The sequence below is a fragment of the Aethalodelphis obliquidens genome, unplaced genomic scaffold, assembly GCF_003676395.1.
Source record: "Aethalodelphis obliquidens isolate GAN/ISIS:26980383/991018 unplaced genomic scaffold, ASM367639v1 scaffold50, whole genome shotgun sequence".
In the NCBI taxonomy this organism is placed as follows: domain Eukaryota; kingdom Metazoa; phylum Chordata; class Mammalia; order Artiodactyla; family Delphinidae; genus Aethalodelphis; species Aethalodelphis obliquidens.
Window position 1 is genome coordinate 12,305,838 of NW_020837994.1, and position 26,146 is coordinate 12,331,983.

The 26,146-nt window shown below is 33.9% G+C and overlaps 1 protein-coding gene across 21 annotated transcripts in view; it reads right to left on the bottom strand.

The window, feature by feature from the left end:
- Positions 1–26,146, bottom strand: part of PICALM (phosphatidylinositol binding clathrin assembly protein) — a 106,372-nt gene that overhangs the window by 19,706 nt on the left and 60,520 nt on the right. For 8 of the 21 annotated variants that reach the window (XM_027083590.1, XM_027083603.1, XM_027083580.1 and 5 more), the window contains 10 exons: positions 24,593–24,634; positions 21,397–21,482; positions 19,389–19,512; positions 18,980–19,116; positions 16,675–16,778; positions 11,394–11,543; positions 3,668–3,775; positions 1,983–2,114; positions 1,860–1,890; positions 1,580–1,679 (listed from right to left, as the gene is read on the bottom strand). In XM_027083590.1, coding sequence (XP_026939391.1) covers positions 1,580–1,679; positions 1,860–1,890; positions 1,983–2,114; positions 3,668–3,775; positions 11,394–11,543; positions 16,675–16,778; positions 18,980–19,116; positions 19,389–19,512; positions 21,397–21,482; positions 24,593–24,634 — 1,014 coding nt within the window. The remainder of the gene's footprint in view (positions 1–1,579; positions 1,680–1,859; positions 1,891–1,982; positions 2,115–3,667; positions 3,776–11,393; positions 11,544–16,674; positions 16,779–18,979; positions 19,117–19,388; positions 19,513–21,396; positions 21,483–24,592; positions 24,635–26,146) is intronic. The other 13 variants (XM_027083593.1, XM_027083596.1, XM_027083598.1 and 10 more) reach the window with 5 other exon arrangements.

A 26,146-nucleotide genomic window follows, 5' to 3' on the forward strand; every position in this document is an offset into this window, starting at 1 on the left:
GATTAGCACACACTGTTGCAAGAAAGCATGTTTCAAATTTTTCTACAAAAAAATTGGTTTTCTCCGATGCAGGGAGACTTACTGGATTGGTAAAACAGCAGCTGACCAAGGATTGGGGTACGGCCACAAAACTACTCTGGGACGACCATACCTTATATTAATTAAAACCATTAGAACTTCTTCAGTACTAGATGCTAACTCATTAATTATCATATACAATTAATTTTCATTACTCATGGATTCTGTATTTGCAAATTTGCTATGCACTGAAATTTATTTGTAATCCTAAAATCAATACTTGTGGTGCTTTTGAAGTCATTCACATACGTGCGCAAAGTGGTGAAAAATTTGTAACCGGATGCATTCATTCCCAGCTGAGGTCAAACAGGGGCTGTGCCTTGTTTCAGCTCTGACATGAAGATGACCAGAAGATGGAGAAGTAGGGAACAGTGTAGTGTACTGCAAGAAGCTCTGGGACCAGTTGGATAGGGCAAGAGTCTCTCAATTCAGGCACCTATTAGTGGGGATGCCTCAGGCAAGTCACTTAATACCTCTGGCACTCATTTTCTCTTTTGTAAAATAAAAAAATATATAATCCACTAGAATGAGTTTTTTTGTTTTGGGATTTAAGATTATAATCTATGTGAGATGTGTATGTGTATAGGCATACTCAATTAAAACTATACTTGCTTGGCTTTTGTTAATACTGTCATATAATTTATATAGTTGATTCTCCTTATTTGCTGCACTTACATTCTTAAAGTCACCAGAACACTGAATCAGTGAACACTGCACCATCAGTGCAGCGGTCCCCAACCTTTCTGGCACCAGGGACGGGTTTCAGGGAACACAATTTTTCCTCGGGTGGAGGAGCGGGGAGAGAATGGCTCAGGCGGTAGTGCGAGCGACGGGGAGCGGCAGATGAAACTCTGCTCGCTTGCCAGCCACTCACCTCTCCTGCTGTGTGGCCCGGTTTCCTAACAGGCAGCGGACCCATACTGGTCTGTGGCCCCAGGCATTGGGGACCCCTGCATTAGTGAACACTGAGCCACTGTTGGGGGAAACACGTGTATGTGTGTGAATCTAGCAACTGGTTCAGTGTTAAGGTTATTTATTTATTGTAGATAGATAAATAATAGATTTGAAACCAGCAGTAGACAATAGTGATTAAGAAAATATGCTCTGAGGTAAGGCTGCCTGGGTTCTAAAAACCCACCCAATCTCTGTGATCTGGGCTTACTACTTAATAACCCTGTGTTTTCATTTCCTCATCTGTAAAATTGGGATAATAGTTACTACCGTGTAAGGTAAATTTGAGGATTATATAAAACAAAACCACATATTATTTGTTAGAATCATGCCTGACACAAAGTAACCTTTAAATAAATGTTAGCTACTAAAATGTACCTGGCAAACATAGTCAACCAAGCTTCCTTTAAAAGAAATACAAATTACTTATATTTCTAAAACTTGGTAACAATCTTTCCACTTATGCCTTATCACTATTTAAAAAACATTTTCATGTTACACATTTACCTAAATCATTCATGTTAGTATATAATGAGCTTTTCCAACTCACCATTGTTGCAGCATTCCAAGCAGTTGTTGGTGCAACCTTCGGTTGCCAGTTAGATCCTCCAGTTAGCTTCTTTTCACCTGGCTGACTCCAATTTACATCACTTTAAATAAATATGAGTGAGAATATTAAGTGTGTGTAATTATGAAGTTTCTTTACTACACATTTAGATTGAACAGAGCATTTAAGATGCAGATGACATCTCTACACATAGTTTCTTGAGAGGAAAGCCTAATCAACCTCTAAATGGCACATAGGGAAAGAATACAAATAAAACACTCACTTCTTAGTGGTTCCATTTCCAATGCCAAGATCTAGGACAGGAGAAAAAGAAAGCATTTAAAAACCAGACTAATTTTTATAAAACAACTTATTTTAAAGATTAAAGAATACAAAAAATACTTACTGCCAACAAGGTTGGCTAAGGATGAATCCAAGTCATCAGATACTAACTTGTTAGGTGGGAGTTTGGCAACAGGAAGACTCTGGTTCTGAGAGGCCACTGTTGGTTTGAGAAGTCCACCTAGTTCATCAAAGCCTTAAAGTTACAAACAGACGAAATAGGATTTGTAAGGAACTTTATGGTGCTACAGCTTTCTAAAGGAGGTCTCTGCCTTTTCTCCTTGTTTGTTTACTGGAGAAGTCCTCCAGGTAAATGGGCACTAATAAATGCTCTTAAGTGGAAAAAGGAGAAATCCACAATTTCAAATCCCTTCTCTGTGAAAGAGAAGGGAATGGAATTAATCCTTCCCCTCAGCTGACAAAATTTTCTGAAGACTCACTTATACCTGAAGCAATACAGGTAAAAAATATATCTCTGTAACTTTGAAAAAAAGTTCCTTTTAAGAAATAATATTTTATAGACCTTTTAATACTCTTCAAAGTGGAGAATGTAAGGTATATATGTAAAACAGTATATTAGAAGCAAGTGAAAATGAACCACTAGGTTATCTCTTTTCCTGTCTAAAAACAGCTAGCCTAAATTATACACAAGAAATAGTTAAACTACACTCAAACTGCATAAAACTATCTAGTAAAGTAGAACCCTGTTTAAAAATTAAAAATAAAATAAAATAAATAAAATAAAATCCCTTAAGGTTCTCTACCAAACGGTAAAAGGTGAAACAGATCCAATCAACAAACCACCAAAGGACTGAACGGCACAACCCAGGAATACCAGAGAATATGAAAAAGAAAGTCACCAGAAACAGGGGTTTATAAAATATGAACAATTGGTTTCTATTTCCTTTATCCTTTTTCCCAGCAAGATAAACTCAAGAGGACAAAGTCAAATGCATCAAAAAATGTAATTATAAACCTGCTAGTGCACAGAAAAAAATAAATTCCTAGTTCATACACATTCTTTATAAGTTTGCTTCTTACTTTTGTATGTATACTTATGATAACTAATTGTATATTATAAAATTAACAACACCTCAATATATTTCTTTAAATGGCTTGAGTTTAATTACTACACTTACCACCCCATGATTAAGAATATAATTTGGTGCCAACTTTACAGGAACTCAATCTTTACAAAACTTGAAATTACCAAGATGTTAAATGGAAACTTGGCTCTACAGATTTTATAAAGTTCTCTTAAGATGACTAAACAAGCATACTATAAAACAATAAAAAGCCCCTGAACCCACAACTCTGATATTTAGTTATTCTAGCTGTTCATTACACAGACTACCTCAACGAGTCAAGGTACCACAGGTCATATTTTCCTAGTTTTCAAAAAAGCCAATTTCATTTCAGTAAAGGTAAAAATTAGAGTAAAAGGTACAGCATTCTACACACAGTCCCTAGCAATTTAGCAGTCTAATCTGAGTAAAACCTCTTTTTTTCTCTCTTATTTAATAGCTCTGGGAGAAATAAAATCTACCCAGATTCAAAACTGCCACTAAGAAAAGAGTAAAGGCTAACAACAGTCCCTTGAAGCTTTCTTCTAGTGGCTGGGGGAAGAGGGACCACTTCTTTGGCTACCCCAATTTCATCTATTTACACGTTAAAAGGACCATTATCTGTCCTTACACAGACTCTAAACTAGAACATTATAGTAATGTTAATAAAGCAATTTTTTCTTACCCCCAGAATCTACAATAACGTTGGTAGATTTATTTCCAAACACAGATTCAAAGTCAACATTAAGGCCAGCTGAAGGATGTGGCTGTGCAACTGGAGAAGGAGTGAATCCTAAGAAAAACCAAAATGGAAAAAGCTCAATTCTTTAATAACTCTACATCTACAGCTCTTTAATAATGATGACAATAGAATGGAAAAAGCAGTAAATTCCCACAACAAAAAACAAAGCCAACCCTTCAAGCAAAATGCTTCCTAGACTACCACATCTCTTGTGATTACATTTTCCAAAACAAAATCATCCCACTAAGAAAACTAACAAAAGAGCAAGTGAAGTTGAACTACTAGTTTGTTTCATTACAGAAATAACATTTTTTGCTTATTTTTTACCTTAAACTTGTAAGCTGATGTTAAAAAACCAAACACATCTAAAATTCTAGGATTTTGCATGAAGCCAAATTTAATTTAAGGGATCATTTGGGAATAAAATAAGTATTCTGTGGTGCTTTAAAAAAATATGAGTCTACTTAGTATCCCCCAAGAGTCTTTCTCCCTCTACCTACTCACCTTCCATATTTCTCTCTCCTTCCTTCCTTTCTCCCTTCCTTCCTTCGATGGTTAATCAAAAGCTATATGGTTTAAGTTAATTTGAGAAGTGACAGGATTCTGAAAGTTATAACCCACTAATCCTTATGAGCCCCCCCCTTGTGTCCAGATGTGTTCTGAATATTAAAAAAAAAACAAAAAACAGACTATTTTCAACACCCAACCACCCTCTAGCTTCAACTTAACTACTTCCTAAAGTGGAGCTGACATGTATAATCAAATATACTAATTTACCTAACTGTTCTGAAACACCAGAAAATTTATTCTTTCCTGTCCATGTTACACTGATGGTGGTGGCAATAAGCCAACAGACACCCAGCTCACGTTGCTGAAACCAGACAATGCTGAGTTAAACGTTAAGATTTTCAATTGTGTGAGGTTGTATTTTGTGAGGTGAGGCTCTGAATTTCCAGAGGCTGACAAGAAGAATTAAAATCATCTAAAACCATTAGGGCTGTCACATGACTTGGGGAGCTTTCAATCACTGAGTATATATCCAAGTAGAGAACAGCCTAGCAAGGATCACAAAGAAGGAATTCTTTTGCTTTGTGGAAGGCTGTAATAAATGGCTCCGGAATTCTCTTCCATTTCTAAATTCTATAAAGTCAGAATGTTAAAAATAAAAAAAAAGTCTGGTATCAGAAGATTAACAACTATATCATTAAAGAGAAGTTAAACTTTTGAGCCCTGAACATAGACTCTCTCTCTCTTCCTGTCCCAACTTTCTGCTAAAGGACTTTCAGTCTATAAGAATCTCACTTTGAACTCTTAATGTATACCACCAGGATATAAAGAAGTACAATAATGCTGTACTAAAAGGACTGATCTTAAAGAAAAACAAAAAGTAGGACAAGATTTGGTGAGAAGTTCAAGAAGGTCCTCAAAGCCAGAGAAGCCAGAAAGCAATGACTTATTATTAACAATGACCCACACAAGCTGGTATACATCAATGATACTACTTTAAAAGTAGCATTTTACATCATAGTATGAATATTCTGTAGGGCACAAAATTTTTTAAATGTACAAATTTGATCTTATTCCATAATTATTTAACCCTTTCTTAACTCAAAGACACTGGTCATACAATGAGAATACAAGCACTATCAAAACATAAAATAATTTAGTAAATAAATCTGACCATTCATCAAAAGGCTCCTAGAATTCTATAGATATACTGATTTAACAGCTCTTTGAAGTGTACAAACTGCTTAAGAAATATACCACGGGCTTGATGGTTCTTCTCCTAACTCCTTACAAAAAGAACAGATGTATCTACTCAAGAAAGACAAAAATCTATCATGCTTAATTATATGCCCATGCTGAACCACCACACATAGCATTCTTTAAATCATCCTGGAAATAATATCTGAGCTATGATATCATTAAACTTTAGAAAACACAGGGAACAATAATTTATAAAGTAGGATGGCATACCAATTTCGCTTTTCCCTTGCTATCTTGTCCCAAATTCTTTCTAGAATTTGATTGATATCAGAGATGAGCCTATCCTTTATAATAACACAAAAACAACTTCATTACTTTCTGTAAAGAGAGGAGCCATCTCCTGAGGTCCCTAGGGGCACCAATCTGTGAAATTATATTACTGCCTAAAAGTATAAAAGCTATGAAAAGATATAAAGTAATCCAGAGCTAGTACCTCAAATTTTAAAAGCTTCTACATAGCAGAAGAATAAACTAAAAGGGAAATTCTTAATAAATTATAATAGCTGATTAGATTGTCAACCTTCAATTTTTAAAAGTTACTTAAAGCAAAGTTACAGAATTAATATCACCATTTCAAAAGAGCAGATTTAGGGACCGCCCCCAAAAAAGATGAATAGGCTATCAAAGTTAAGGTTAATTTTATGAAATAATCACTACATTGAACTGCCTAACTTTCATTTCACAAAGCCCAATGAAAACTCTGTCACTGAACAGCTCCAGTTCACAGATTAACATTTAGAAACCACTGTACTACAGGGCAAATCTTGAGAGGACAATAGTAAGGTGACGGAAAGGTACAGGATGAAAACGCTTTTGGGACAGAAAGGCAATCCAAACACCTTTGAGAAAAATTGGCTGGGTTGTTTAATAGATTTTGATGGTAGTTCTGTAATAAATAGGCCTCATTCTTTTTTGAGAAAATTACTGCTACTATTTATTAAACATTATGCAAGGGCTTTATAGATAGGTTATTATTTAAACCACACAATAACACTATGAGACAGTTATTATTATCCTCATTTTACAGATGAGGAAACTAAAAGATTAAACAACTTATCCAAGGTAAAATAATTAGTAAGTGGCAGAATCAAGACTTAAACCCCAATTTGTTTGATTCCAGAATCTATTAAGGGTTTTTGGTTTATCCTGAGTATTTCATCTTATATAAATTAGTAGGTAGGAAAATTAGTTTTTATTATTATAGCTATAATAATTATATCTATCAGGACTCTTCAAGTTTTATGAACTTCTTGAGCTTTGAAATAGCGAATACTGGGCTAAAAAATAAATAGCCCTTGGCAATTTAAAAATCTATCAGCAATACAAAAACAATGAGTTTTCAAGATTATATCTGATGATTAAATAATTTAGGTAAGAAGTATACTCCAAGTATGAAATGATCTGCATACACAAGATAATTGCTTTTTTTTTTGGCCTCGCCCTGCGGCATGTGGGATTTTAGTTCCCCAATCAGGGACTGAACCCTTGCCCCTGCAGTGGGAGCGCAGAGTCTTAACCACTGGACCACCTGGGAAGTCCCCACAAGATAAGTTCCCAATGCAAGTAGTTTTAATGATACTTCTGTGTCAGGCATTGTGCTAGATGTTATACAGGCATATATGTACACCTCATTAACAATCCTGCAAGACATTATTATCCCAATTTTCATAGTCTTAGAAAGGTTAAATACTTGCTTAAAGTCACACAGGTAAAGGAGTGTAACTGGAATTCACACCCAAGTTCACCGTATTCCAAACATTTTCTTTCTGTTAAATGCCCTCAACAATTCCATTTTTAAACACTTTTAACCATGTCTAATTCTTACTGCCAGTCAAGAACCTCAGTTCTTCAGTTGTGTCAAACCTACTTTTTAATGCCAACTTAACTAAGGTAACAACTCCTATACACAAAAAAATTCAGCTGGATTTTGAGGTCTTATTGCTACTGCACTGGTCTAGACAGAATATATTTGGAAAGATACAGATCAAATTGGTTACACCTCCCTGGAAACTACTTCCCATTTCTATGGCCTTTGCATAGCGCTGGAAAAGTATACTTCTTTCCAGTATAATCTCCCTTCACCTGTGCCACAACTGTTCAAATCAAAATTATCTGCCATTCTATCACTAAGATCTATACACAGAGCTTTAAATTCCATAACCTTGTAATATTAAAATATTATAAACTCTTCTGAAAATTTGAAAGTTTTGAGAATGAATAAAATCAGGAAGATGACAGGCATCCATTCATAAAACAATCATGTTTAATCAAGGAAAACAAAATTAAGCAAAAAACTACCTGTTCTTCAAAACCAAGTATTTTTTTTCTTACCAACTCATTTTAAGGAAAACAACAAAAAGAAACCCCTCTTGCATAAATAAACTGATAAATTTTAGAGATTATTGTTACCTACCTCCAAATAAACCAGCTACAGTAGAAGGCTCATGGCACATAAGGGTAGTATTACGATAAGCTTGAGTACCACAAAAAGAATCTGACAAGGCATATAAGGGGGGAAAAGAAAGGACAGGAAAAAAAGAAAAAAGAGAAAGAGAAAAGTGAGAAAGTGAGGAGGAACAGTTAAGAGTGGAATGGAGTAATTAAAAACAAACAGAAACAAATAAAAACAAACAAAAGAAAAAACAGAGGAGTCCAAGCCATTGGTGTTCTTCAAATTACAACTTACTAAAAAAAAAGCACTTAAGCCTCCATTGTAAGTACTATATTTAAAAATAAATATATAAATAATATTCACAACAAATTTTTAAAAATAACCAATACTGCATTTCTTTAGATAAAGAAATATGAACCAGTTGGCTTTTTAGTCAATACCAACATGTCTTCTAATGTCTTCTTTTGCAGATGAGGAAGCAGGCCTAGACAAGGTCACAAACATGGTAAGGCTGAGACCACAACCCACTCCCCTTGACTTACAAATTTCAGTATTCTTACAGCTTTAATGAGGACAAGCTACAAAGTACACTGAGAATCATATCATCAAATCAAGGTCCTCTCCTGGAAGGGCTGGAAGGTATCTACATACCTAACTCTGATTGTTCTTGGTTGTTCTTAATCCTATAGAGCAGGGGTTGGCAAACTACAGCCTGGGGCCTATTTTTATATGCCCATGTGAGCTAAAAATGGTTTTTACCTTTTGAAAGGGTTGTTTAAAAAAAAAAAAAGAAAGAAAAAAGAAAAGATGACGACTCAAAGATTTTATGCATCCTATAAAAACCTAAAGCATTTACTATCTGGTTCCTTACACCAGAAGTTTCCTGACCACTGTTCTAGAGCACTATCCAACAGAGCTTTCTAATAACAGAAATGTTTTATAAATCCACACAATATGCAGATATGTGCATATGGTACATTATGGTAGCCACTAGGCACATGTGCCACTGAAGAACGGAAATGTGGCTAGTACAAGTGAGGAAGTAAAATTTTAATTTTATTTAACATTTAATTTTAATTAACCTTTAAATGATGACATGTGGCTAGTGGCTAATTAGACTATACAGTGCCAGGAATGGCACACCTTGGGTGGTCCTCTCATGCTCTTACTACTCTGAGTAAGAAAGTATTGGAATTTTTATTACACAACTCTACTTCTCAGGAACTTTCAACTTGCATTGAAAGACTTATTAAAAAGCCTCTTCTAGGACAGGCATCAACAAACTACAGCGGCTTATCTTTGTAAATAAAGTTTTACTGGAACACAGCCAAGCTCATGTGTTTATGTCTTGTCTACAGCTGCTTTCACGCTATAATGTCAAAGTTGAGCAGCTGCGAAAGAGATCGTGTGGCTCACAAGCCAAAAATATTTACAATCTGACCTTTTAAGAAAAAGTTTGCTGACCCCTATTCTAGACTAATGCCTAATGGTTTGACATCAGTGGTTTTTAATTTCCCCTTCTGCACTCATTTTCATTAAAAAAGAAAAGTATTTAACAAGTTTTTTTTCTCTAATGACAAAACTTAGCAGATGTGATTTTTTTTTTTAAAGTATACTTCATACTTTCATTTGTATTATTCTCCATCAGAAAGAGGAAGATAAGGGTTTAAATGAAAGTCTGCACTTCCATAAGGGAAAGAGCGCTGCAGAGCAAAGCTGCTGTCTCCTGATTTAGGCTTTGCTCCCACTAGCTGGGCTATCTTGATTAACTTCTCTAGGACTCAGGTGATGCATCCATAAAATGGTAATAATGTTCTCTTACTACTGTGAGAGTTGAGCTGGACCAAACATTCTCTGCAGGTTTTTGCAAACTCTAAATCACCAATTCTATGATTTTAATTTTCAAATGGACCGACTGACCTTGGAGTATATAGCCATCAACTTTACTAATCCGCTTTGCTTTCTGGTCTTCCTCTTGCCCCAAATCATAGGCCTTAAACTTAAAAAACATTAGGAATATGACATTTCTAGGATATTCCTCTTATTACAGGCTTTTTTCCTTGAAAAGTCAAAATAATAATTAACTCTCTCACATGACTTTTATATATTTTTACTCTGTTTTTGTTTATATGTGAAATACCTACAACCTTCAGCACTTAAGGTTACTGTCCTCCATTCTGTCCCCCTTCAGGGGATACAGATGTGACATCCTGAAGCCCATGCACTGCTCTGACCTAAAAGATCTAAATATATAGTCCCAAAGCAAAGACGTATCTGTTTCATATCCCCAAATTAAGGCAACTGACTTAAAAAGATACAAACAGCCATATTTACAACATACAGACTATTCATATTCAGTAAATACGAAGAAAAGATAAACCTAAAAAACCACCACCCCAACAGAACACTCCAAAGATAACTCTAGTTAACCCTTATTACCAAGCAAAAAGGCACTCCATTTGACAAATTTCTAGAGCAACAAAATGTATAATTTAGTTTCAATTACTTTTTATATAATTTCTAAATGTACTACAATAAAGGAATTATTGCAACCAAATATTACACTTTAGAACTATTAGACTAGTTGTATAACTGGAGCACGTGCCTTGAAACTTTCTCATATCTCCAACTACTGCTTTCTAGTCACCTTCCATCCTCCCCTCTCTCAGATATATCTAACAGAATATGGCCACATGATCTACCTAGGGTACACAGATGACTTTCTGCATGCTGCTTTAATCAAAGATTTAAATTTGTGTCACCTTACGTTGTTTCTTTGAATTGAATAAAAGCAGTTTTCATCATCTTTTAAGGGGGTTTAGCATCTTTTTAGTAGGATTCAAAAACATTTATTTCAGTTTAGTATGTACTTAAAAACTTATTCTTCCTTGTACAACTTTGGTATGAAATTTTGCCTTTTTACAGATTTTTAGACCACAATTAAGCCTATTCAGTCAAGTTGCTTTTCATTTTCTACTTTTCACCCCAGGCTAACAATGAAATGAGACCCTTAAGATTGGACAGAGGGTATAGTGGGTTTTAGACAATATAAAGTTGTACCATTATTTGAAATTAAAAACGGAGAAAAAAGGAAGATTCAGAAAGCTACTAAGAGTGATAATCACCCTCTTTCTCAAGCAGAGAGGGGAAAATATAAGCACACATAAATACGTAACTAAGTTTAAGAGATGTTACGCCTTCAATCAACTCTCCTAATAACCACCTCTCTGAACTAATAAACAGGATGTAGCATGTGATGCTACAGTATGATAGAGAACAAAACAAAGTCCAATTTCAAAGGAAATTTTCTTTCCTAAAAACTTGCATTAAATAAAATTAGGGATACTGGTGTAAAAAATCTCACTACATTATTACTATTTAGTTTACTTAAAAATTTATTATTAAAATACAAAGTAATTATTGCAGTGCTTTAAAAATAATGGATACGTTAAAAAAAATACTTAGGCAGTATAAACATTAATTGGAAAGAAAGGTTAAATGGTACTTTACCAACAAACATTTCATGAGTAGGTGTCCTAGTAGTAAAAGTGGATACATCTGAAGAAATGGGAGGGTGAACATCACCACTACTTTTTGTGAGGAAAGGATTTAAGCTTGGAATGGCATCATCAACAGCATCTACAGTAGCAGAGAAAGGATCTGTGCAGTCCAAGTGCATTATAGCAAAATGAAGAGAGGAAGTAAATTAATTAGTATTGTAATCAGTCAAAAGATGCAAAGTGAAAAGTAGTAGCTATATTATTATTAATCTAAATGCAAATGATCAAATCTAATCACCAAGATAGAAGAAATGCATTTAACATATTTTAAAATGAACCCTCAGAAAAAAATACTTATGTGTCCATAACAACAGTAGCATACGAAGGCTAGATCTGCTTTACATCAGAAAGCCAACAGTCATGTAGTTAAAAAAGAAGATAAGTAAGAACAAAAATGTTTCTATAAAAGAGCCATCTACCCTGAACCGTGTTCCCCACCCAAGGTGGGAGTGTATCAGTTCTGGTGGCATAGCTATGTTTACTCACATAATTGATATAAATAATTCAAATGTGGAATAAGCAGTATTTCAAAAGCCAAAGGGAATTAGGGGTTTCTAACATGTGAATATAAACTCTTGTATGGGTTCAGATGTAGGAAACAAAATAATAAAGACGAAGAAAAGGTCTAATGATGGGAAAGGAATTTTAGAAAAATTAAGAACAGAGACAAAAGACTGGCCATCCCAGTAGACTGGGATTAGCTTTGAAGGCCTAGCTATGAGTTTTAAAGCCTAAATGATTTGGAAGGAATAACAAAAGTATTGTTCCCTACTAGAATGGTACCAAATATGTACTTTATTATCAAATTTAGAATCACATATTTACTATACCTATACCTCATTCAAGATAACTGTCACTGTAATGACTGAAAGCCATTCATCATACCTTAAGTTAATGGGGAGAAGAAAAAATAAAGAGCAGCGAAAATATAGTGTCATAATTTTTTCTCTTATAACACAATTAAAAATGAAAAGATACTCCTGTACTTCCAACCAGCACCTGTTCTTGCCTCTTCTAGTCTAGTTTGTGGTCCTTACTTAAGAATACAGTATTAAGCACTGTATTTTACTCTAAGACTGTATGACAAAACAATAAGGAAGCAATGGCCTAAGGATCAGCTTCTGCAAAACAATATAGGCACACTTTATCCTTAAAGTCAATAAATTCAAAGCTAGTGTTCCACAAATCCTGCAACTGCAACTTTAAAAAGAAAAATATCAAGATAATATTGAGGTCATTGTATGAAGTCCTACAAACATCAAAACTCACTGATGTACTATTCTAACTCAAATGATCATGTTAAACATCTTTCCCACCCCTCCACTTCTCAATAAATGGAACAATGGGGGAAGAGAGTCAGAAAAAATAATTCAGAAATAAAAAGCAGAAAATAGTCAAAAACAAGATTCATTTTTTTGTACTAAAATAAAAATGTAATGATGACCGCTCTAACTCCTTCTTGTATAAGAAAGGATTTGCGTTAAGTTTAGAGTTAACCAGTTTGGTTGAAAGTACTACTTTTAAATATTTGATAGAGGCATGGAGTTTTTAAAGTACATCATACTTTGTTGGACAAGTAACACAAAACTTCTCTCTGGTTTTCCATGCAAAAGAAGTCATGAGAGAAGTCATTCAAAAAGAGTACACATATTTCTACAACAGATCTATTAGGTTCATGAGAAAAGACATGTTTGGAAAAAGTTACTAGTTATCTGCTATTCTATTGATTGACACTTTTTACCTAAGCACTTAATATCAATCATTTCCTATTATATGAAACATCCTAAAGAAGAATATGCAGAAACGCATAAGTGAATCTGTATATTTAGATCAGTGAGACAATAAGAAAAACCAGCTCTTAATCTACCTTGACAAAACACTACTACTATGGGTAGCAGATTAACATCATTTAGATTAGATGACGATTTTTAAATCTAAATGTTAGTCTACTATACCATAAATGATTAATTCAAATTCATTAAAGATAAAAAAAATAGTAATAATGTTCCAGCTATTCCAACTTAAACTGTACTTATCAGACTGGCAACTCTAAAATTCCTTATACTTTTAATAAATACTTTTTTCCATTATTTTTATCATTATTCACTTGAAAGTTTAATTTTATGTTACATTAGAGTCATAGAAAAATAATGCAAAAAATTAAAACAAAAATAGTACCAGTCATGTTACAGTCTTGAGGTAAATATTTGATATCTACGTTTATTCACAGAAAATTGAGAGTTTTCATAGTGTTGTGTGTCTCATGCCAGCTGAGACTAAAACAAATTCAACTTCAGAAAGGGTCATTCTTTTTTACCTGAATTAAATTTTGAAATCTTGCTTAAAATATACAACAGTATACTTAACCTGGTAATACTGTATATTTTTAGATTTGCTGTAACTCAAAGTTTTCAAGGTGATGAAAACTGATATCTCAAGATATTAGTATTCAACACCAAGTGCTTGTTTAGATGCCAGACCATTTCTTGAAAAATCAAAGGCTCACTAATAATGCAATGAGAGAAACAGGAGAGCTTGTGTTCTCTCTCTTCAATGTTCATTTTTAGGTGGAACCGTAAAATGCCTCTCACATTAAACATACGAACTTTACCTCCTAACTCTAATCACTAACCTAGCTGTGATTGGGAATATACATCGTTTCTGTGGTGCATATAAGAACTAAATTAAATACCAAATCTGTTGTTAACATCCATTTTTAGCAAATGAGAGCAAGGAAAGCATAGAATAAGATTTTAGAATTATCAAAAAAAAAGCATACCTCTGTTTCGTCACATACTATAAAAAGCATGATGTAAAATGCTACATATTTCAAATGTTCAGGTAAATGGTTAACGTCAAAAAAATGCCTTTTAGAATTTACTGTTATGATCAAAGCTTTTTATATATAAGATTTATTTATCTTAGTAACTTTAATTTTAAAAATAAAGTAAAGAGTCTTAATCTGAATGTCATGGGTATGAACAATACAATGACTAAATTAGTAAGTATTCAAAGTTCTTGGCTTAAAATACTCTTCCACTATCCAATTATGCACAAGTCAAAACTCTGAAATTATCACCAACTCAGAAGCCAAATATCTTTATATGAAATATAAGACAAGATTTCATTCTTCTTAAATTGAGGGGTTTATATAAGATCACTGTCCTTTCCTCGTATGTAATTGTAAGCTTTTGGAAAAATAGTAGTCAGTTGCTACTGCCTCTGCTCTCAACTATACTTGATAATACTTTTTTTTTTTTAAAACAGTTTAACAGTGTCACTTGGACACAGCAAGCCTAATGTTAAAATATGGGGGAAATTTTGATGAAAATAGTACATAAACCAAAATAACCTAAACTAGAAAAGGAAATCATGATTAAATGTACTCCCACACTGTATTCACACACAAATTGCCATGGAATATTTCTTCTAACAGAATATAAAACAATTTTTACAGGCTGAAATTACTTAAAATTATTCTCCTACAGTAACAGTCTATCTGCCTTCATATATGAGCTCAATAATTCCAAGCAGAAACTTTGTCATTGTTAGAATTAATTGTACATGGTATCCAGACAAAATAATTTCACAGTTCAGTTTCATTGAAATGTTATATTAGTCCTCATTAAGCCTTCTGTAAAATTTTTCATCTATCTAAAAATACAACTTTTCAGCCTTAATTTTAGAAAAACTGGTTTGTTTTTTTAAAAGGTGAGCAAGCTAAAACTGCTTAAACGGTCATGTTAATCCTACTAATGTTTCCTAAATCAATTCACAATAAGCAGGAAATAAGCATGTAAATTTTGGCAGATTAAAAATCCTAAAATTGTAATGACTGTTAGGATGTTAAGAAAATGCTTTCTTAACCTTAATTTGCTGTCTACAGATCATTCAGATAAATAATTCTAAAATATTTACTGACTTTAAAACTAGCTTATCATTTTTAGAAATTACTCCCAGATCTTAAGATTTAGCTAAATTAAACTAGCTTTCAAAATCAATTAGTTTTAAAAATCAAGTTATGGCTCACAAAATTAGTCTAAAAATCTAGTATTTTAGTGTTTCACTATTCCTGTTCCCTGCCCTGTCTTGAACCACAAATAACCTGCCCCCCAAAAAAGAAAACGTCTAATCATTCAACAAATATTTACAAAGTACATGTTATATATCAATAAGTGTTCTAGGCATCAGGGATATATCACTCAACAAAACATTTTAGAGCTCTTCCCTTCACATAGTTTACATTCTATTATATAAAATATAGTCTTAAGAAATAACTATTAAAAAACCCCTAAAAAGTTATTAACTCAAATCAGTGAAATAAAGATGAAAAAGTCGAATACACCATAAAAACTCACTAGAACAATGAATCCTGCTATGAGAAGTAAGCTAGTCAATTCCGATTTTACATGTGACCAACATAAATGTTAAGGTAGCTTGCCATTCTCTAACGGTTCTCTAGACAGTGTCCTTTCTCAGAGTATCTTTCCCTCCCAAATAATTTTTCAGTGTTTATAAAATAATATTGATACTTACATAAAAACAAACAGAAGTACCAAAACCAAACAAAGGAAATGATTTGAAAACATACTAAGTGTCTAAGCAAAACTGCTTAAAAACTGACATGGACTAGGCTCATTCCTTCAAAGATGCCAGGTCATGATCATAATATGGTCACCTTAAGATCAAAGAACTACTCAAGGTCAGCAAACTTTCCTGTTGGTACTAGGGGAAAAATTCTTTGAATACCAAAATCTTGCAGGTCTGAATTAAATCAACATTTTAAATACAAGTAGCATAAAGTTTGTCATGACATTCCTGCAGAGAAGCTAGTGCACTGCCTGATAACACCATCCGAATTTTATTAGAACTTTTATTAGATGAGTTTTCCCCTCTGCAAGTAAATTTTTTTTTATATACCAAAGGTAAGATAACCATTACATATTTTTGGGTAATAGAACAGAAATTCAACATTGAAAGAATGATTTCACAACTAAACATATATTTGGTCCTTTTTCATCTTCATTAAACTTCATTTCATAATTTAATTGAACATACATTCCAAAATTGCATTTATAAATGAATGGAAATGTCTTCAAGGGGCAAAACAACTTCACTGTCATATTAATATTTTTCAAGTACTCATGTATCAAGTGTAAGGCAAGTAAACCCCACAGAATGGGGAAGGGAGATGCCTATACAACATACAAAGTAAGTTCATTAATGCTTACCTCCCCATGTACTTGCTACCTGAGAAGCAGCTGACATAGGAAGTACAGATGGGTGAAAAGTTGGCTGTTGCAAATCAAGCAGATCATTTGGTAGCTTTGATGTGCTAGGAAGATATTTTGAAAAGATGCTTTATTTATTAGATAAACTTTGCTACATTAGCCACTCCCCTCATCCACCCCGGTAAATAAAAACATTAAAAAGAAAAGTGAAAAAAGAGTCCCAATAATATAAATCTCCAAAGGAAAAACAGGTGCAACAAGATAACAGTTGCATACCCCTCACGTAACAGCATATTTCTAAGGAGGCCTGGAAAATTATTCAAGTACCATATCTTAAGTTTACATAGGATTCAAATAATAATAGCCCTTCTGGAAAGAATCAATGACTTCCCCAGGAAAAAACTAATTTCTTTATTGAAAAGAACCTAGAACCTAAACAACATAATTTTAAAATATGAAACGTCATGGCAATTAATTTTTTTTGAAAGAAATTTGTTTTCTTAATCTTCAAAAAAACTTCAATTAAATTTGCAACACTAATACTCCTACAAAGTAAAATACCTGTTAACCTTACCTTTATTGCTTCAAATATCAAACAACATACCAACAATACATGGAAAAACTTATACATGCATATATGATATAAATTTACAACGAAGCCACCCCATTACATAACTCTAGGGGAGTACTACTTACGTAATATATTTCGTGTTACGTGATTAAGGAACAACACAAAAAAAGATCCCAGTTTCCATGAATTGAGGCATTATGTGTATCTCAGCATAGATTATTTTTAACTTACACTTATTCAAAAACAAAAGTTTTGAAGACATATCTTTCAGATGTAAAACGTAGTTTTATAAGTAGATAAATCAAAATACAAATGCATTTAGTGCTTTGGGGAAAAATACAGAATATGCAATAAGCATTCTGTAATAGGCTGTAGGTTTGTCCTCAATTACTGTTAAAAAGGTGAAAATGTTGAGGGTACTAAGTGAAATAAAAAGATTAGTTCTTTATCTAATAATTTGTTTCATCCTCAAACTGTCAACATTCTTTTCCATTTACCCCCATCCCCCCACCCTACTAAGACAGACTTCTTTTTAAGGTCCCTAAGTGAAAAACTTGACACTTAATGGTTCAGTGTTACTGGGGACTAAGGAAGGTATTATACAAAAATCAAAACAAACAAAAAGATAAAGCTGAAAGAGAAACACATAGCTAAATTCAACATCTACTAAGACTTCAGAGAGCAGGTAGCAGCTGAGTTAGTAAAAGTTACACTGAGCTGTGACAGGAGTCGGTAGGTGGAAGGGAAGACCATTTAAGGATGAGTTAATAAAATAAACAGCAACAACAACAAAATCAAAGAAACACAAGCAAACAAAACACCCCATCACTCTCTATGTAGCATTTACCATGCACTAAGCACTGTGTTAAACCCTATACTAGTGATCCTGTGACCCTGGCAGAAATGAAAATTCTTGGGCCTTACCCTGCAGGTGGGGCCCAGAAACCTGTGGTTTAATAAACCCTCCAGGTGATTCTAATGTTAGGTAAAGACTGAGAACCACTGACTTACACCATACATTATCTTGCTTGGAAACTGAGGTTTAAAAAAAAAAAAAAGATTAAGAAATAAATAAACCAGGATTCAAACCAGAATCTGAATTTCAAATTTCTCTAAACCACTCTGAGGTAAAACATAGGAGGAATTTAGAAAAATCCAGTTATTCCAATTTGCCTGGAAATATAATATTCCTATTGTTAAGCAGCTTGAAGTTGGGCTGGTAAGCTTCAATACCACAGAAATCTGGCAACTAAACTCTTATTGTGTTGCAGATTACTGAGTTTGAGTTTAACACCAGGGACTAGATATGAAAAACATTTAACATCCAATGAAAGGCTATCCTGAAATACATATCATACATACATATCCAAGAGTTATATACAGGGTCTTGAACCATTAGACACTTCACAAATGTGTTTAACTATAGTTAATTTTTTTACAATGAAACGTTTGCCCAGAGATAACCCACCACCTTTCCAACTGGTATACCACCACCTTTCCAATTGGTATAAGTCTATCATTTAGCCATATCCCATTTCTTAAATATTTGAAATATAAAGTCTTTCACTTTATATTTAGCTATTATACCACTACCACCATTTATCACTACCTCCTTTGTGTGAATTTATGATTACAAAATCATGTATCAAACTAAACCTGAAAAACTCTGCAAAATTTCTGTTAGAAGTCTTTAAGCCTAAGTATTCAAAGGTAATCATTAACCACTCCACCTACCTGTTAGAAGAACTAGGGGTAGAAAATATGTCAATGGCTGGTGCAGTCACTATACCCCCTGCTGAGGTGGACACAGGAGAGGCTGCAGTTGTTAAAGAGGTATGAGGTTTCTTTGCAAGTTCTTTTAGGCGCTGTTCCTGTTGAGAAAGGGAACTACCATAAGGAATCCAGAAACCAGATTTGTTTGTATGGCCTCTGAAAAAAAAAAGCATTTTCTAATTTTGTTTTGATAGCAGAAAGGTATTCTCTGTTTTGCCAGTCATTCAATGTCAGGATGAAAAATTAGACTACTGAATGTCACCCCATTTGTACAAATATTTATTAAATACTGTTAGTCTGTACAGAAGTCCCGGTTACTTTATGAACGCCTATACTTGTTTTTCCAAATAAAGAGAATGCACACACCTACCTTTAAAGCTTTTAAACGAGCCTGTTCTTCCTCTAATGCTGCCTGCTTTTCCCTTTCATCCACTTTGGTAAGAGACAGGCCAGTGCTTGCCAGGGAAGAGACTGCATTGGAAAGTGTTGTTGCCCTTGGATAATCAGACAAAGGTAATTTGGTATTTTGCCAAACATTTATTTCACTGGTTATGAAATGGTCTAGCAAGCTAGCCATGGATAGGCACCATAATTATGAACTAAACTTATGGAGTCAAAACCCATACTTCAGATGAAATATTCTACCCACTGACCTAGAGGATTATTAGAAATTAGTTGATCTACACATACATTCATTTATTTTTTTAAAGTTAAGTGTTAGACTTTGGAAAGGGTTCACAGTAAAGGTGAGGGACATTGCCTCTTCCAAGCCCCAAGGTAGGGAACCAATGCAATTAGAGAAGAGCTCACATACTTCTAGGAAAACCCTGATGTGTAAAAAGTATTGAATTTCTCATAGAAAATGATCTTCTGCTAATGTACAGCCTGGGTTTGGCAGTACTACTACAGAATACTAAAACATAAGTACCAGCAATAAATAATGTATGTCTAGGTATGTTTCCCTTATAATAACACCCAAAGATGTTATTCCCAGAGGATCCACAGGTTCTCTCAAAGGAAGATCAGTTTCATTCCAGTCACTGGTCCATCTGGCTCCCCCTTTCTGTCTGCTACCCTTTTGCCAAGCTAGAATTTTCTTTTCAAACATATTATATATGCACAATACATCATCCCTTACTGATGGATTCACAGCAAACCACCTCATTTCTCTTATATCAAAACCTTATCCAGATCATAAACCCCAACATTTAATTCCCCAATGTTATTAATCCTAGGCAAAATAAACATGTGTGGTAAAGAATTCTAACAGGAAACTACTCCTCAGTGACTGCTACTAATTTTCCCTTTCTCACACACCAAACACCATTAATTTCTACTCTAAGCACACAAGTGGAAAAACTAAGTTTTATGTAAAATCAATTTTATAAATGAGCCAATATAAAGATATAACTCAGAAGACAAAGGAAGAGTAATACTGCTATGAAGAAATACAAGAAACCCAGAAAATTTTATGTTAAAAAACATATGAGGTACATCGGTGTACCTGAGCTACCTGGCTATATTTTTCATTACTTTCGCAAATAATCGGACCTTATAACTTGGCTTATACTTCTAAAAACCTACTAGAAAATCCAAAGAACAAATCTACAATTAAAAAGCATTAAAATCCAGTAATGACATTTTCCTTTACAAATTACTTAAATTTTGTTGCTAAAAAAAAAAGTTCTGAAACAACAATCAAAAAGAAGAAGAGTTCTCATCATACTTCATACAAATTTCTTCTTCATACTGCTAAAAGGAAATCTTCATAAGAAAACATGAGAATTACTCAAGTTACTAACCAACACAAAAATCACGTTACAAGGTCAATAAGCGATGATGTATATTACTTTCAATTTGCTGGTCTTGGTCTTGGAAATCAGCTAAAAGTCTAATAGAATGATTAAAATATGTCCACAGTCAACCCCATAAACTGGCATTAGAGAAAGATGATGAAATCTTATGTCAGACATCCTAGGTTTGAGTCCCAGAATTACTACTGCATACTTCACAGGGCTATTGTGAGGGTTAGTCAAATCTGTAAAAAAAGGCATCTTGTAATTATAATACACCATATGAACCTATGCATTTCATCTTAAAGAGAAATACTGACACTATGAACACCATTCTAAACCACGTAGTTTTCACTGCCATCATCTTAACAGATGCTGACATTTACTGAAAATTAAGAACTATCCCCAAAACTTACATGTGTTAATCCTTAACAGCAACTCTCTGAGGTTGATACTATTATTAAATCGACTTACAAATGGTTAAATCAAGATAAAGAGAAGTTCAATAACTTGGAACTTCAGCTAGACTCATCTACTTTCTCAGAAACATCACTACTGTTCTTTGCCCCACAAAGAATAATGTACCTGCTTGCAGCTGTAGAATCTTTGATTTTCTTTCCTTCCAAGGAAGCTAAATGTTGCTCCAAAGCATCAAGAAGACTGCTGGGGGCCTAAAATTGTACAAATATTAAGATTTTCTTTCGTCAAAATAAATCAAGTATCATCTAACACAGGAGAGCAATAAAAATAAATAGGTATATTCCTCATGATCTAATTAACAGTGTAGTTTCAGCCACCTAAGAATGACACTATTATTTTTATTACGTAAGTATGACCTGGTAAGGAGTATTAACAAACATAAAGATATAAAAACTAAGACTATGTGAACATGAAACATTAAGAGAATCTTAGAATTTTCTATATTTAACTTATTTAAATTTTAAATAGAAACACAACCCTAAAAATCAGACATACTGTTGAGCATGGTCCTGGTACTTAATAACTACTCACTGAGTAACTGAAAATGTCCAAACACTATTTCTGAATAGTTATTGACAAATGAAACTGAAGACTAACATCAAGGAAACAAAAACTGAAATCACAGTGAGATATAACTTCTTACCCACTAGAATGGTTAAAGTTAGACAGACTAGTAATATCAAATGTTGATGAAGATATAAAACAAATGCAACTGTCATACAATGCTGGTGGGAGTACATCCACCTTGAAAAAACTATGGGTTTTTAAAAAAAATAAAGTTAAATATACAACTACCTTAATTACCCAATTCTATTCCTAGCTATTTATTCAAGAGAGAGACAAATGTTATCTCCACAAGACTTGTTCAAGAATGTTTTAAGCAGCTTTATTTATGATAGTTAAAAAACTGCAAATTTCCAAATTTTCCAATTTAGAAAACAGATAAACAAAATTGTGGTAAATTGACATGATGCAATACTATTCAGCAATTAAAAAGAATTAATCAATGGTATATTCAACAATATGGACAGATCTCAAAACATTATGATGAGCAAAAGAAGCCAGATATGAAAATAGTTGCATGATTCCATTTATATTAAATTCAAAATCTGATACAAATTATTCTATTAGAATTCAAAATAGTTATTTGTGTGGAGCGGATTAGGGAGTGACTGGAGGGGGACAGGAGGATTGGGGTGATGCAACTGATTTATATCTTGAATGGGGTGTTGATTACACAAGTGTTAATGGTTATCAATCCTCATTCAAATAGATATTTACCTCAATTTTTTTTAAAGACTAGCTTTAAACCTTCAGTCTATATATCAAATCTCAACTTAATATGAACAGTTAATTACTTTCAAAAGGAAATCTTTTCTGTGAGTTGAAAAGGAATTTTTCACTATTTTTAAGTGAAGCAAATACATCAGTGGCATTCACTTACATCAAATATTCTTTAGGATTTCAGATAGAGTTTCTCAATTACAGAGATCCAAAAGCAGTTGCAAGAGACAATACTAGCCAACTTCTCTGCCAATTATGACCTGAACAATTTCCTTCATCCTGTATTTTCTCTCTACATATCAAGACCTTAGCACAAGAAAGATATGGTAGAAAACATTGACTTCTTTGTTGATCTGAGAACACATGTGCACTCCCTCAACCCCAATAAATCAGCAGGCCAACTACTGTCCCAAGAGCTATTGTTAACAATAGCGGTTAACATTTAAAAAGCTCCTGTAACACCACAGGCACTGTGCAAGCTACCTTATATGTAATCACTGACTCTATGAGAAACACACTACTACATATCCATTTTACAAATAAACAACCTGAAACTGAAAATTAAGCAACTTGTCCCAGATCACATATCTGATACATAGCAGGAGCTAACATAGTGTGCAAGGTTTGTCCGATCTGAAAGCCTAGATACTAACTACTATGCTACAGAATCCTAAATTAAAACTGTGGTCATTTAAAGTGTACTTTAATTTTTTCTGAAGGGTTTAAGCTGTGCTTACAAATATTAAACTACCTAGTTATGATAATTAATAAACTATTTCCCAAATCCCTTCTAAATGTATCTGGCTGTTCTTTAAAAGTCAAACCCACATTACAAAGAGTGAAGGAAATGTGATGCTTCACATCCTGAAAAGAGCAATTTATAACAAACAAAAAAAGAATAAATAATCTCAAATTTCCTCTCTTGTGTTTAACTACCATCTTCCCTTAAGTATAAAAAGCTTTGTTTTAATTCACTTGAAAATTTTCTGAATCATTCAGAGATCATCAATGAAGAGGGAGGGACGGAGGAAGGTCAGAGGCTGGCCAACCCTACCCAATCACAATACCATGAATATTAAAGTACAGACACATAATAACAGTCTGGCCTGAGGCTGATGCTTTTTAAACAAAAATAGGTGAAGCTGACATGACAAATGGGGTAATGGCTTATCTGAAACTGCCAAATTAGCTTATACTACTATTGTTCAAACAATGACTCTTCTCACTTTTAGCCTACAGTAATGTGCTTAATCTTAATGACATCAATTATCTCATGTGGGCATATGCAGAAATTTTTTATTTACATATAATCCATAACTAAATCTAGTGCATACTCTTAGCCTGGTGATCAAAGGGATGAATTAGAACAAGTGAGTACAGAGAAAAACAGTAAGAACCTTGATACATAAGGATAGTTTATGCCAGGTACTTTCATTCTTAATGCTCAGTACACAAACACCAGAAAAGGCCAGAACTTCAGGTTTAAAGTTTCCTTCCCAGAAATTTTTAGAAGATAATGATGATAAAAATAATATTATAATAGCTAACATTGAGTACTTAATGCTCTAATTGTTTTTTAGGTATTAACTCATTTAATCCTCCAAACTACCTAATGAAATGGATATTGTAATATCTGCATTTTAGAGATGAAACTGAACCATAGAGAGAACTTCTCCAAATCACAGGGCCAGCTAGTGGAACAGCCAGGACTCAAACTTAGACAAAGCCTGCTCTCTTAACCCAACATCATGTTCTGAGGTTTATCCCATTTAATATATTTACCTGAGCCAAAGAGCCAAAGTGGAAGGTTTAAAACAGGAAAAATAAATCCTGTATAAGATCATTTTATACTGTAATAATGTTAGAACAATTGTCAGCAATATATCAAAATGTTAAAATCTGTCAAGAAAAATTACACTGATCTCCTTGACAGCAGAGGCTGCATATTATTCATCTTTGTACCCTTCATACCTAGCAGAATATAGCAGGCAGTGATTGGTATTATAACAATACTTACCTGTGAAAGGTCTGGTATATCACCTCTGTCAATTCCAACTTGCTGTAAGAAGAAGAAGCATTGTATTTAATAGATAAAATTACAATAGGGTGTTTTATAAGTAAAATTTAGAAAATGACATTTATGACTAGTACTATGAGCAATATTTTAGAAAGAATTCTTTAAAATTAGAAGAATATTTAATCCCCACAGATATCATTCAGTACTTCCAAGGACACAGGTGTTGTCTGATGGCTCTACAAGTTCTAACAGGAGGGGAATAAGAGTTGGAAATTCAACAAGGCTCTTAAGTTACCATCTCCACATCTTCTAAACACCTATATAAACCACCTTGTCACAATCTGAAAAATCCATCACTTCTATGACAAAAACATTACACCAAGAATGAGAAAGGCTGACCATGAACAAGTCCCCTGGGGCATAAGAAGAAGTTAAAGGAACAAACCTAATGACAATGACTCTCTCTCCATATAGTATGCTTTCCCTGGCAATCACCACAGATAACAATTTTTAAAACCTATGTTCACTTAAGCAGGTCAGGTTTTATACAAATACCAAGTGATATTTAACCAGGATATAACTGTCACCACAAAGCAATCCCCATACACTTTCATGATGTTCAGGTACTAGGTAATTTCTAGCAAAAAAGATAAGAACCATTTCTATTTATTACAACACCCAAATTTAAAAATTCTTTTCCCTCCCATGACTATATGACTATATTTCTTTTTCTAATCATTCTCTCTTCCTTTTCTCAACCTCTCAAGGGCCAGTCCCAGAATGACAGCAGTAGAAAATTTGATAAAATAATTCATACTAAGATCTTAAGAGCTAATTGATATATTTGTCCTCTTCAAACACATTTAAAAAGGTTACTTGTGTCTTTTTTCATTTTTAAGTATCATTTTGACTTTATTTATTTTTATTTATTTTGGTTGCGCTGTGTCTTCGTTGCTGCGCGTGGGCTTTCTCTAATTGCGGGCAGCGAGGGCTACCCTTCGTTGCAGTGTGCGGGCTTCTCATTGCAGTGGCTTCTCTTGTTGCATAGCATGGGCTCTAGGCACGCAGGCTCAGTAGTTGTGGCTCACGGGCTCTAGAGCACAGGCTCAGTAGTTGTGGCGCATGGGCTTAGTTGCTCCGCAGCATGTGGGATCTTCCCGGACCAGGGATCAAACCCATGTCCCCTGCATTGGCAGGCATACTCTTAACCACTGCGTCACCAGGGAAGTCCCAGTTATTTGTGTCTTTACTCCAAGAACTAAGGTCTCATAATGAAATTGCTAGCCCAAAGACCGCCTCATGAAAGAAAAGAAGCCAAAGGGAAAAGCCAACAAACTAAAACTTTATTTAAGGAATTTGCTAGAATCATAGCATAAACACTACCTTTTTCTGGTTTTAGTATGTGACTGACCCTAAAGAAATGGGGGAAAAAAACCATTGATTTCTCCTTGAGAGATACTTTAAATCCAAAATAAATTTCAGTACACTTCACAAAATAGCTGATTAACACCACAAAGCTATTTTCTTCAAAGAAAGAAGAAATCTTTCGTCATC